The sequence below is a fragment of the Anoplolepis gracilipes genome, chromosome 8 (assembly GCF_047496725.1).
Source record: "Anoplolepis gracilipes chromosome 8, ASM4749672v1, whole genome shotgun sequence".
Classification (NCBI taxonomy): domain Eukaryota; kingdom Metazoa; phylum Arthropoda; class Insecta; order Hymenoptera; family Formicidae; genus Anoplolepis; species Anoplolepis gracilipes.
Window position 1 is genome coordinate 6,708,792 of NC_132977.1, and position 13,768 is coordinate 6,722,559.

A 13,768-nucleotide genomic window follows, 5' to 3' on the forward strand; every position below is an offset into this window, starting at 1 on the left:
AAATCCATGCATCTTTAAATGCTAAGAACTCAGCTGTTGAGTCTTATATGTTCCATTGTTACGCTTAATCATAACTTCATCATAATAGTTTTTCCTTATTTTTTATTTTACAAACAGTACATGAAAAATTGGTTTCATTAATTCGCATTAAATGCAGTAGCAATTTTGTGTAATTTATTCTCGGAATATCGATCAAACATAATTTAATACCGCGTCAGAGTTGTGATACGAGGGAGCAGAAAGGAAGGTAGAAGGGACGAACGCGCGCGGGAAAGGGAGGAAGGCGGAACATAGGATTGATGAGATCAATATGCAGTAAGTCTGAGCACGGCGTTCAGAGTTAATGGCGGAGACGCGTTGCGGAGAGAAGCTTTAACGCTCCCGCTCTAGGTGTGAAATATTTTATTAGCGATATCTTTGCGTTACGCTTAAATTGAAAACTTCGAAATAATAAACAACGCTTGCGCGAAATATTTTCTATCGTCTAATAATGAGGATTGTTGCACGAATATATAGAAATGTATAAATTGTGCAATTTACAGCGGGATATATTTATCAAAAATCAAAATTATTAAACCTTTTTTTATCTGTAGCATATATGTTTAAATTTGTTTTTAAATGCTTTTGTGATAACATTTAAAGCAACATTTTATTTTCTTCCAGTACGGGAAAGCAAGCGATAGAATTTTGAATCATATCAATTTATAATTCGACCTTTTTACGATGCGAATAAAAAAAAAGGTAGAATCTCGATTTTTATCGCTCGTGTCAAGATATGACAGAATCGTTTCACGATGCACGCCCCGATAAAATTCAATTTTGCAACGTAAATATATAAAGCGGAAACAACAAAATTTTCATCGATGAATTAAAAATAATTTGAATTTTAACGTAACAATTTCGGAATAAAAATAAAACAGTTTTTTTTTTTGCGAAAAGTAGTAAATGTTATATGCATGTAGCAATTGATACTCGAAATAGAGAAGCAGTTAGCCTGCCATGGTAACAGTCATTTCATATGTGTGTGATATGTTTACTTTATCATTTATTAATTTTCCGAAACGCACATTGAATCAATTCGGTAATGAAGCGCATATAATTTGTAATCGTGTTATATCCAATGAGATAAAATAACGACATTGGAATACTATCAGCGGCATAATAAATGCTCACGTTATCGAACATATACATCCACAACATTAGTGTGCTCGCCGTAGGTGAAAGCAAAGTAATTAACCAACGAGCTTTTCAACTCGTTACAACAACTATTCAAAGTCATTAATAAATTTGAGAAATATTTCAAATTAAATTGAATATGAAAAGTTTATAGCAGATCTTATATTCATGTTGTGAAAGTGATTGTCTAATACATTGAAATTTATAGCGTATTGTTACAAAACATTCTTAAGCGTAAATGAGCGAGGTCTTGAATTATTGCGCCATAATTTAAACGCTATAAATTTACATAGTTGTGATAAATGAAAAATTTCTAAAAAATATTACGTGAATTATATAATAAAGCATATATAGTCGGCACAGTGAAATCAAGAATTACAAAGAACCTGTGTTGATATAAAATTTGAAGAAATGCGATTCAAAGATGAATATTTTCAATCGAGAAATGTTCAAAGTAGACTGGTTGTTAAGTAGCCAGAACGTGCTTTAGATTTGGATCGCGCCATTAGTATCGCCCTTCTGCGAGGATCGGCCAGCGGCACGTGTCAAAGGATGGGCGAAGCAGAGGTAGAAGAAGAACAAAAAGAAAACAGCGACGACGCCGAAGAGAAAGGAGAAGAAATCCAGTGGCGCTGCACGAGAGATACGCAGACGCGGGGGATGCGAGAGACGAAGAAGTGCGCACAGAAAGTGAGAGAGAAAGGGAGAGAGAGAGAGAGAGAGATGAAAGAGAATAGGACGGAGCAGTGCCAAGATGGCCGGATCTTCACTCTTCCCCTTGCTCTCGATCCTCCGAACACAGAATGCCTCTGCCTCGACGAAAACCAGCTTCGTGCCGCCAAACGGAACAAACTCACACAATCGCGCATACATGTCACACACTTACCACAAACGTTTCCAAAACCGCCTGACCTCCCCCCTCTTTCTCCCGCCGCAGCCTTTCTCGTTCCTCTTCACCCGGCATGGCTGTTAACGCCTCGACTTTTCGGCTTCGCGACGCGAATTTCAAAATTGCCGTCACCGTCATCCTCGCTGTCGTCGTCGTCGTCGTCGTCGTCGTCATCGTCGTCGTCGTCGTCGTTGTTGTTGATTTTCTTCGCGACACGCAGCATCCCCGTACTTTCGTTCGGAATGCTTACAATACTGCGTTGTACTGTGAGATGGGTATAGCCCCACAGATGTATGGGGGGACACAGACGCGAGCTGGGTCGCAATAGGGGAGATATGTAGAGGGGCATCGCCTCGGGGTCTTAGAGTGACGCTCTTTTTTTTCGTTAAAATTATGGATATTTACGTCTGGACTTCAAAATGTTTTTCGCACACGCGCGATACTTTATTGTTTATATTCCTGATAAAAGATCTCAAAATCTTTACTACATAATCTTTATTTATTACATTAATATTTTTGAACATTACGAAAATATTCATATCCCATGAGACGATCGTACAAAATTTTTTTCTCAAGTGGAAAGATATAAATTACCTCGGATTCGACGAGTGTATAGTTATCTGACAATATCGATCGTTTCGAAGCAATGGCGTGTCGTACGCTCAAAGCTACGGGAAAACATTTCTAAATGGCGCATCAGTAGGAAAGAATTGTCGCAGTAGGATATCGCTTCAAAGATGTAGGAAGGCGGACGGAAAAAGAAAACATAACGCGCACAAGTGGAGGGAGAGAGAGATCAAAGAGAAGCAGAGAGCGGAGGCTGCAACACAAGGACCGCGCGCGCACGAGGGAGGGAGTATCAGCAAGATGGCTGCTACGGAAGCAGCGGCGGCCACATCGCGTGCCGCGACAACTACGTCAAGTGAAGCGTCTTCTCCAAGTGCAAGTGAAAATCTCGTTACGGTGCTTCTTTTCTGCATATCAGATCCGTCTCGATCTCAGAAATTTCCTCGAGATGTATTTACGAATTTACAACCAGCCAAAAGTTTTAGTCGGACACGCGAAAAACGCGACCACGCCCAAGCTGCAGGCGGCCATCTTGCAATGTCAGCTGAGCGCAGTGCATCATGGTAAACAGTGATGCAACCCTAGCAACCGACGTTCGCTTTACCAACCTTTTATTAACGTCATCAGGTATTTTCTGCCTATATTTTTATATAATTTTTTTCAATATTTTTTGTATTTTTTTTACTTTCTAATTTTCGTAATTTTCTGGTTTTTTTTTTAATGATATGTGCAACAAATATTCGTATTTAATAATATAAATTACGGATATTAGAGAAATTGTTTCTTTGTTTAAATGTTATACATATATCTATAATGTTTAAGTTTTTGTTACAATTATTGACCACAAAATGTGTGATATTTTAAACAAAAAATTATAGATGCGGCGGCAGTTATATTAATAATATAATTAATTGTTTGCGAAAATTAATAAATACCTAAAGTTAATTTTTCAAGTATTTATTCAAATAAAAATATAATCTTATTCAAAATCTGCTTTATTTTCAATGAACTGGAAATGTATTGTCAATAATCTTTAAAAGGGAGAACGAATTCTGAATAGATAATTTGAAATATATATTTATCCCAATAAAAAAGACAGTTTTAATTATTTTAATTAATTTGACTTTTCTATAGAGTTATATGTTCTTTTAAATTCTTTTTTATAAGCATTACTCGCACCATCTGACATTTTATTCGCAAAATTTACAATTTCTCGTGAATAATTGATCACACACGTTCTTTGCCGTTCTCCATCGTAAAAGAGCTCTGATATCATCGCATTTTAACAGATCACAAAACGTATCCACTTACACTTCATTGCTTAACACACTGAGTACTTTAGCTCGAGTTTCACGGTATGTTTCGGTTCCGCGCACGTTATATAAACATAGTATATATCAGATAAATGTTTTCTCCCTTTCGTAGCTTCTCTACCGTATTTGCTTACAAGTAGCGAAAGGCGAGCGTAGTATTCTCAGAGATTTCTGATAAACTCGTCAGATAAACTTAAATTAAATTATGAAATATTTCGAAATTTTCTACGGTTTTTGTTTGGCTGGCATTATTATGTAATTAGGAGAAATAATTAAGAACAAGAACTTTGACAGATTCATATAAAAATTAAGATATTAAAACAACAGTGCTTCATATACACATAATAAAATTGTAACACTACTAAAAAATAATTTTTTTAGAATTAGCAAAATACGTATTACAATTTAGTATATTTACAATTGATATATTTCAAGAAATTTAAAAAGTTTGTCTATTTTTTTAAACGCAGCAAAATATTTATTTTAAAGTTTATATTTATTATGTTTTAATTTAAGAAAAAGTTTTTCAATTATTTTATTTAGTTATTTTAAAAGGAATAATTTTTAAAACGATTACTCACGAGGCACATTGAATTTCTTGCACATATAAAAAAATTATATACGCCTCTTGGACGAGATTAGAGAAGCATATCAATTAGAATTATTCCAGAAATATCTTTATAGATGATCTGGATATTAATCCATAAGTAAAAAGATAAACGAGGATGGAAAATCTAACATGAGTCAATGCATAAAGTTATTCCTGATGTCTCGTCGTGAAAGGCCAATAAAAGAGACGCATACGATAAAAAAGGAGAGACTAGAAGGAGTTTCGAATATTCGAAGGAAAATAGGATCGAAGTTTATGAAGAAATCCCCGACGAAAACGGATAAAGACAAAAAGTTGGAAGGAAAAGTATTTACTGTGCGAGAGAAAGAACTAATTCAAGAAAAGAAAGAAGGAATTGTCTGACAAAAAAGATAGAGAAAGAAAGACGAACATTTATCAGCCTGAGATAAAAATAGCAAGTGACGAACATTACTGAGGGAGAAAGAAAGAAGGATATATGTATTACAAAAAAAGGAAGAAGAAATATAAGAGGAGGAGAATGAGAAAATAGTAAAGAGATCCGCGATAGAGTACATTGCATCAAGATAAAAATAAAAGACGCAAAACATTGCAAATTGAAAAAGAAAGATCACTTTTGAAAAAAGTCTCTATCTCCTTAAAATGCGGTTTTAAAAATATCTAAAAGAAAGGCTAAACTTTTTTATCCGAAATAACAGTATAATATAATATAGTAGGATAAAGAATTATTTACGTTTAAAAAAGAAAATATACAATATATGGATAAAAATATTTGGAAAAGGAAAAAAATAATGAAGTTAAGAGACAATGTAATGAAAGAAAAAGAAAGATAAATAAAGAGTAAAGAGAGAAAGAAGCGAGAGGTCGCGTTCTCATTGGTTTCCCGCGTAATCCGTAATTCTCTTTTTGACTTATTGTTAGTTTATCCCGACGTTTCTTTAGAGCGTGCGCATCTCCAGATCTCTCTTCATGGCCCCGATGAACCTACTTGATGAAAAGCGTACCAGAGCCTATGTAGAGTCGCTCTTACACCACACGTGACCCTGTCCGAGCCTACGCGCACGATATCTAGGACTAATCCACGACTTCTGTTTCATGATCTTATCTGGCTCTATTGTTTCTCTAGAACGTTTATATCTTACATACGCTCACTCGCAAGAATCGCATATACAATTCACCGTAAAAGCTGTACACGTCTAATCAGATATTATGTAACAAAATAAATATTCGATTTTTTTTATTTTATAACGCCGCGTCAATGTAAAATATGCACGCAATTTGCGTGTTAGTTAGAATTATGTACGCAATTACTCCGCATATTTTATGCGCATAGTGCAATGCATACATGTACTATTAATATAGTTTAGTAATCCACTCTGCTGATTCTATTTGCCGGAATCTGTTATTTCCATAATCTCGTTTGTGCTAAAATCAATTTAAACATAGAAGAAATATACCTACAATGATTACATATAATATATGTATATATTCTCTATTGAAAAAATATAAAAGTTTTTATTAATAAAGAAAGCGGGAGATTTTAATCCGTTTATAGAAGTATTAAAAGTATCCATTTATACAAGTGTGGTAAAGCTCTCATGCTCGGATAATTATTACTACCATTTTAGCGCACTGATCGTGTTAAAGTTGTTGATATAACCTATGCTCTTGATAAACGTTTTATCATTTGTCAAATACAGCTACTGCAAAGTGTTATTATCACATTTGATACGTTGCATGTTTTAATTGATTTAAATATTATCTCTGTCAAGCATGTTATGTACATAGTCGATTAAAAGTGTCGGACCTATGCGCACGTACATGTACATGTACATGTATGTGTACATACACTGTGTGTGTGTGTATGTATTTTTAGACAAAATCGTATTATTCTCACCGATACTTAATATAGCGCTATAGAGGGTGACCATTATCTTTTCTTCGATCGTTTATACAATCCTGCCGAGCCAAGTATTGCATTTAGCGCCTTTTTTTTTTTACGTTATTTACACACACACCGGAAGCTCGATTACGTATCCACTTATCTCTCTAATCTGAAACGTTCAGCCATCAGTCTCAACTTGTTAATGCCTAAGGTTATCGCGTGTAATCGTGTGTAATGCCGTTTATGTACCCCGTAATCATTGGTTTTAAGTAGATAGAAATCAGCAGTGGAATAATTTTGACAGGACCTTGTGCCATCAACCTATGATGTTTTTGTAATTATCAATTTATGTCTGCGCTATATACTTATACAAAATGCAATTTGCGTTAAAAGAATTTTCCAGGAATTCTATTTACAAAGAAGAATGCAATTATTAAATTAATAACATAATCACATAAAGAGGGGAGCCCATTATCTTATATATTTAATAATTATTAATAATTATTAATCTCACGGCTATAATAAGAATGTGAGTATATACGTGTATGTATATATATATATATATATATATATATATATATATATATATATGTATATATATATATGTATATATATATATATGCAACACATTAGGTGAATATATAACACACATGTGTAATATATAATATTTTTTCGAATGTGAGAAAAAAATATATATCGTATATCTATTCTTCATATAATCTTTTTTTAAATATATTAAATATCCTTTATATTATGTATTTATACTATACATTTTCTGTAACTAATGTCATCTATTTGTGAACCATAAAAAATTCCTATAAAGAAGTGTTAGTTGAACAGAAATAAATTTAATTGTATAGCATAAGATCGTTTTGTACAAGACTTTGTTTTTGATGTTGAATTAATTATAAAAATTGCTGATATATTTTCACTTTTTTTTTTATTTTAAAGTCTCTAACAAACTTGTATACATTTATCTTAACTAAGATTATTAAAATAGACATAAAAAATACAGTAGTTTCTTTAATTTTATTTAAAAAAAAAAATAAAATTTATCTTAATATTTTTTCAGATAATTTTTCCTTATTTTTTCTTTAATAACATAAATTAAAAATTGTTAAATATGTTTTACTAAATGAAATATGTTATACTATAATATCATAATGTATAGTTAAAAATAAATTTGTACAATAAATATAGTAGGTCCATAGTAATTAGAAATCATTTAAATTTAAATACCAAAATATGTTCTATATACTTATGCATCTCGATCAGTTCAACAGATGTATTCTCGAACGTGCGATGTTAAATAAAATTCATTAAGTGAAGTTTATATTAAATGAATATAAAATGTAATTTATAATTTATACTGGTTATTATAATAAAATGTAATTTATAATTTATACTGACTATTATAATAAAACCATAAAATATTTTAATTCTATTTAAAAATCAAAATTTTTTTAATATCTCTCCTTAATAACGTAAATTATGTTAAGAAATATGTTGTAAATATCTTATTTATTTTTCAAATTTTAAACTCAATTTTCTCGAAAGTAAGATCGTGAACAAATTTTTATTTTCATTTTCGATTTGTCTTGCATCAATATTATACGATCATTTTTATCCGCTAACAATTTTTTTTTAACATGGCTTGCTTTAGTTTTAAGCGCTTGAGAGTTTCTACGAAAAGTTTTATTGGTTAAAAAATTATTAGAACATTAATTAAATAACTTAAATTACAAAATTAAACGCTGATCATATTTCGATAGTTCTATTGATTAATGAAATTTCATATCAGTCTGTAATCACTTTTTTCAGAGAAAGTAAAAATTATTAGAATTTATTTTAAAAAATTAGATCGCCCGAAACGCCAATTGTATAAATACTAATTGTAAGATGAGACACTAATCGTAGTTCTATTGACTTTAATAAGATTCCGTGTCAGTAGTCATTTTTAATTTCTAGAGAGATTAAAAATTATTAGAATATTTATTAAACAAATTAGATTGTCCGAAATGTCAAAATACCGAGATGAAACACTGATTATGTTTTGATAGTTCTATCGACTTTAATGAGATTTCGCGTCAGTCTATAGTCAATTTTAATCTTCAGAGATGTATGAAGTAGATATGTAACGTGTACATAAAGACGAGAAAAGTTTTCTAACTTCAGTTATTTACTAACAATGCAAAGTAAATGTAATTAAATTTTCTACAAATATGAGTTTATAAAAGCGTCTTTACATCAAAGGTATTCATAATGATATTTTTGATCGATATTAAAATTAAAGTAAAATAATTGATTTTATTGCATTATCTATAAGAGGACGTCCTCCATAAAAGTGTTTTACTTTATACATGTATTTTTGCGATTATTTTTTTACGACTTATTTAATGAATTTCTGATAAACTTTCTAAATTGATTCAATAATTGTGCTATTTATTATTCTTATTCTAATTAGATATTGGTAGATGCATTCTTGTTGTAGATGAGATATAACTTGTCCAGCACTCATAATCTTTTGTTTATAAAGATACCTTTCTCATTGCAACTGCACGTTCTTGGTCGAATACACTTGACATAATCATAGAGGCAGGAAAACGCGTAATGACGGAACGTTTACAGAACCAAGCGTGGCGATTTCATTGTCCCTGTGGTTTACCAATTTACGAACCATTACGGCTAACTCCTACAGACCATACTGGGCGCGAGATGGTCACGTCGTATCATCCATTATTCATCACCCTCTTCCCCAGACCTCGGTATAATTTTGTTCGTTGGTTCTGGACTCTCTGTGTCCATATTCTCTTTATAAATATTCTTCGCAGATTTTTACTTGTTATTAATCCAATTAGTCGCGTATCTCGTTTTTAATTAAAGTAATATCTCAATGCAAAATCGGTATATCTTGACAGTCCAATTTAATTACTCCTCGGACAAATCTAAATTAATTAATTGTACAAAAAAATATTTATATATATACAATTTTGTGAAAATTTTTAATTAATTTCATTTATTTCCGATAATTTTATATTCTTTCATCAAAATATAATTTAAAAAAATATTGGTATAATATATAAATTATAATACATTATATATATATGTATATATATATATATATATGTATATATATATATATATATATATATATATATATGTATATATATATATATATATATATATAAAATAAAGAAAAGGTATTTTGAATAATTAAAATAAATTATTATTTAGATAAGTTATAAATAATTTTTGCTAAATAAAGGGGATTATAATTTATTTTGATTATTCAAAATACCTTTTCTTTATTATATATATATATATATGTACACATATATATATATAATGTATTATAATTTATATATTATACCAATATTTTTTTAAATTATATTTTGATGAAAGAATATAAAATTATCGGAAATAAATTAAATTAATTAAAAATTTTCACAAAATTGTTATTTTAATTAACGCAGATACATGTCGTGTATCTAACAAATAATTTATTCTCGTCACATACCGTGCCTAATATTCCAAGATCATAACAGATTGTCCGCCACACTCTGCAAGCGGAATGAAATGTCGAGGAACGTGTAGAATTTTTTTGATGCAAAGGATACCATATTTTCCTATCCAGTTTCGACCTTGATGTCTACAAAAGGAATGTTGGGTAAGATTGGGCAAGTCCAGAGATTATTTTGGAGGCGGGGTTGCCGAGAAGAATTCCGAGGGTACAGATACCTGAAGTCACTCCCCTTTTCTTTATTAGAGCATCTCTCGTTCCCAGAGTCCGCCCGGTTTTGTACCCCCTTTGCTTTTCAAACGATCTCCTCGAAAGAAATCATCATGGTAGATACAAACGACTTTCGTGATGGAAGACGTTGACCTAAATTTGGTACAAACTGTTTTAATAAAGACATTCTTCATTCGGCTTTTATATTAAAGCATCGCTGTAAATCGTCGTCTTTCCTTATGAATTCTACGCTCTTATTGCTTTCGCAGGGATTCTAAAGGATTGTGACACATTAAATTTTACTAATGTCTACAACAATGAAAGATATTCTTCATAATTTCGATATTCGATTATCTATGGATTGTAAAATCATCAAAGTTCTTATCAAAGAACAAAGATTCTTTTTCTTGCCGCAAAAAAATCGATGATAGTTAATTGATTGTAAAGAAAATAATATTATGACGGTTTTAATACAAATCACAATTTTACAAAAGCCGAATTTATCGTGCAATAATGTTATTTAATCATGAAAAAATTATTGAATATGCACAATATTTTGTTTTTAAAATATTAAATGAAATTATTACCCCCGACTCCGGCAAGTTTCGCAAAATTTCGTATGCTTTGTAAAACATTTCTCTCACAGTCGGCGCGATAAATTCTTATATTCTGCATGTTCCTTTTCGGTCCTGTTCCTCCGTTTTCGCATTTCCCTCCATCCATCCTTCTTCCATCCTCCTCTACCAATTTATTCGTGTTATGCTCGTGAACGTTTGAATTGCAAATTCACGATCGTACAGTCGATCGTGCGGCACAACATACCAAAGCTCTGAGCTACAGAGAAGTGCATTACTGTTATTATAGACACGATCCTCAACGGTTCAACGGGACGAGTATTAATACACACGTTCGATGTTACGTAACGTTTTCCGTGGCTACTAGATTCGCTGATTGAGACTTTCTAGGTTGATTATATCGTGCTGCGTACATAGCAAAGTTTTAGTTAAGCTTATTGTTATATTAAATAGTCTGCATATTTCGCAGACTGTTTAATGTAATGTATGCTAACTGTGAAAATTTATGTATTATTATTATTAACCTTTGTGCATATATTATAAAATAGATGGAAGATACTTTGCACAAAATTTATCTAGCTATTTATTTATGTAAAGTGTGAATTAAATACTATTAATAATACTTTCACTTAATAAAATATTAAATATTTTATTAAATATTTTCGCGTAATAAAAATATGATTATGGATATTGTTTTTAATACCCTATAAATATTAAAGTTGTTTAGTTTCTTAAGAATTTAATATATATGTATATGAAAAGATATATAAAATATGTAAAGATTAAAATATTTATATTATTTGCAGCAATTATATACAAATAAACATAAGTATATTTTTATTCCTATATGAATGAAATTAATTTTAAAAGTGCGCGAAAAAGAGAGTAATAAAGAAAATTAGATGTCATATTAAGTTGAAATCTGACGCAACAAGAGTTGCACGGTTATTTGTCACAAGAGGTCTTCTCCAATCTTAATGTCGCACTAGTAGGAGCACAAAGAGCATCAGTGTCCTTATCAAAGAGAATATTATTATAGGGCTAAGAATCAAGCATTCATTATTCATTTGATACAAACAGTGAATTCAGAAGCCTCGATGATCGCATTTATACAAAGTAAACGCGTCCAGTGTCCAGATATTCATAGAATATTACTCCATCTGCTTTCATACACCCATTTATATGTACATTAGAGAGAGTGTCTCGTATTCACCGCACTTTCATTCGTTTATAGAATCTTTAATCGCTTTGGAGGAGTATACTTTTTATTTATTAAATACTCGGAAACATTTTTATAGTAATTTTAAAGTGTGTGTTATAATCTGAAATATATTTATTATTAAAGTTTTTAATCTAATAAATTTCCTCTCTTTTCCTTTTTCTCTTTCTTAACTTATTTTTTATATTATATTAAAAAATATATTCTTTTCCAGATCGGAGATGCTTCTTCAACTTGCCGTCCGTGGAAAAATAGAAAGCGCCTGTGCCGTCTCTTCAATATGACAAGGTAGGATTAATTGTTTATGGAAAATGTAATAGAGTTACTTTTAACATTACAGACAAAATTTGTGACTTTGTTACTATCATAATTACTGAAAAAAATAACTGTAACAGTGCAGGTATTACAAGGAACAAATTATTTTCCAATCTTGACAGTAGTATTCCATTTACGCAATATTATGTGTATTTCTGTCATTATTGAATAGTCACATATCATTAAAATTTAATATCCATCATTAATTGTACATGTACAAAATTCATAGTTGATTTTAATTAATTCCGTTACAATGACTAAGTAAATTTTTTTCATATATAAAATGATTTCATAAATCATATAAAATAATTTTTATATTTTAATCGTATATATGATAACGTCAAATAATAATTGTCAAATGTTAAGTTTTTTATAAGGATATGGTACATTACAATGTTAGCATAATTAATGATCCTCTAGCAATAACTTATCCGCACCCTACCATTAACTCTAGGTATTTACGACCTCATTCATTTCGTTTTATGTTTCAATTTAGACATATTGACGCAATTTGTCTATTCTTGAACATTATTTATTTACTAAAACTAGTTCTTTCTTGTAATTAACTCTATCATTATATCTTTATATTATACATATAATTATTAATTGTTTATCGCATATAAAAAATTATTTAATTATTTATGGCATTTTTTTTATGATCAATCATCGTTTATCATCTATTATAAATAACTACGTTTGAAATAATCTATTTTATTTATACACATGTGCATCAATATGTTTATATCAAATTTTTTAACAAAGTACAAGAACACGAATGACATTTTTAAAAATTTATTTAAAATAAAAAAAACACATCTAGAAATATCGTATAGATAAAAAATTGACAAGACATTTTGATTTACAATAAATTATTTGAGTTTGAAGTTTTACTTAAAATGGTTTTTATAATAGATGTTTTTTAATGCGCGGATATGAAATAAAGTATTTAATATCTATTTTTTAACAAAGTACAAGAACACGAATGACATTTTTAAAAATTTATTTAAAATAAAAAAACACATCTAGAAATATCGTATAGATAAAAAATTGACAAGACATTTTGATTTACAATAAATTATTTGAGTTTGAAGTTTTACTTAAAATGGTTTTTATAATAGATGTTTTTTAATGCGCGGATATGAAATAAAGTATTTAATATCTATTTTTTAACAAAGTACAAGAACACGAATGACATTTTTTTAAATTTATTTAAAATAAAAAAAAACACATCTAGAAATATCGTATATATAAAAAATTGACAAGACATTTTGATTTACAATAAATTATTTGAGTTTAAAGTTTTACTTAAAATGGTTTTTATAATAGATGTTTTTTAATGCGCGGATATGAAATAAAGTATTTAATATCTATTTTTTAACAAAGTACAAGAACACGAATGATATTTTTAAAAATTTATTTAAAATAAAAAAAACACATCTAGAAATATCGTATAGATAAAAAATTGACAAGACATTTTGATTTACAATAAATTATTTGAGTTTAAAGTTTT

The 13,768-nt window shown here is 29.8% G+C and overlaps 2 protein-coding genes across 3 annotated transcripts in view; one reads left to right on the forward strand and one right to left on the reverse strand.

Moving 5' to 3' along the window:
• The window catches only part of LOC140668766 (homeobox protein abdominal-A homolog), a 169,107-nt gene that overhangs the window by 107,098 nt on the left and 48,241 nt on the right, over positions 1 to 13,768 (forward strand). Inside the window, exon 4 of the mRNA XM_072898070.1 lies at positions 12,158 to 12,231. Coding sequence (XP_072754171.1) covers positions 12,158 to 12,227 — 70 coding nt within the window. The 3' untranslated portion in view covers positions 12,228 to 12,231. The remainder of the gene's footprint in view (positions 1 to 12,157; positions 12,232 to 13,768) is intronic.
• The window catches only part of LOC140668775 (uncharacterized), a 185,125-nt gene that overhangs the window by 53,780 nt on the left and 117,577 nt on the right, over positions 1 to 13,768 (reverse strand). Inside the window, exon 1 of one of the 2 annotated variants that reach the window (XR_012047240.1) lies at positions 2,063 to 2,509. The exons of the other annotated variant lie outside the window; for it this stretch is intronic. The gene's annotated coding sequence lies outside the window, so the exon portion shown is untranslated. Of the gene's footprint in view, positions 1 to 2,062; positions 2,510 to 13,768 lie in introns of those variants that run through there. 2 annotated transcript variants of the gene reach the window in all.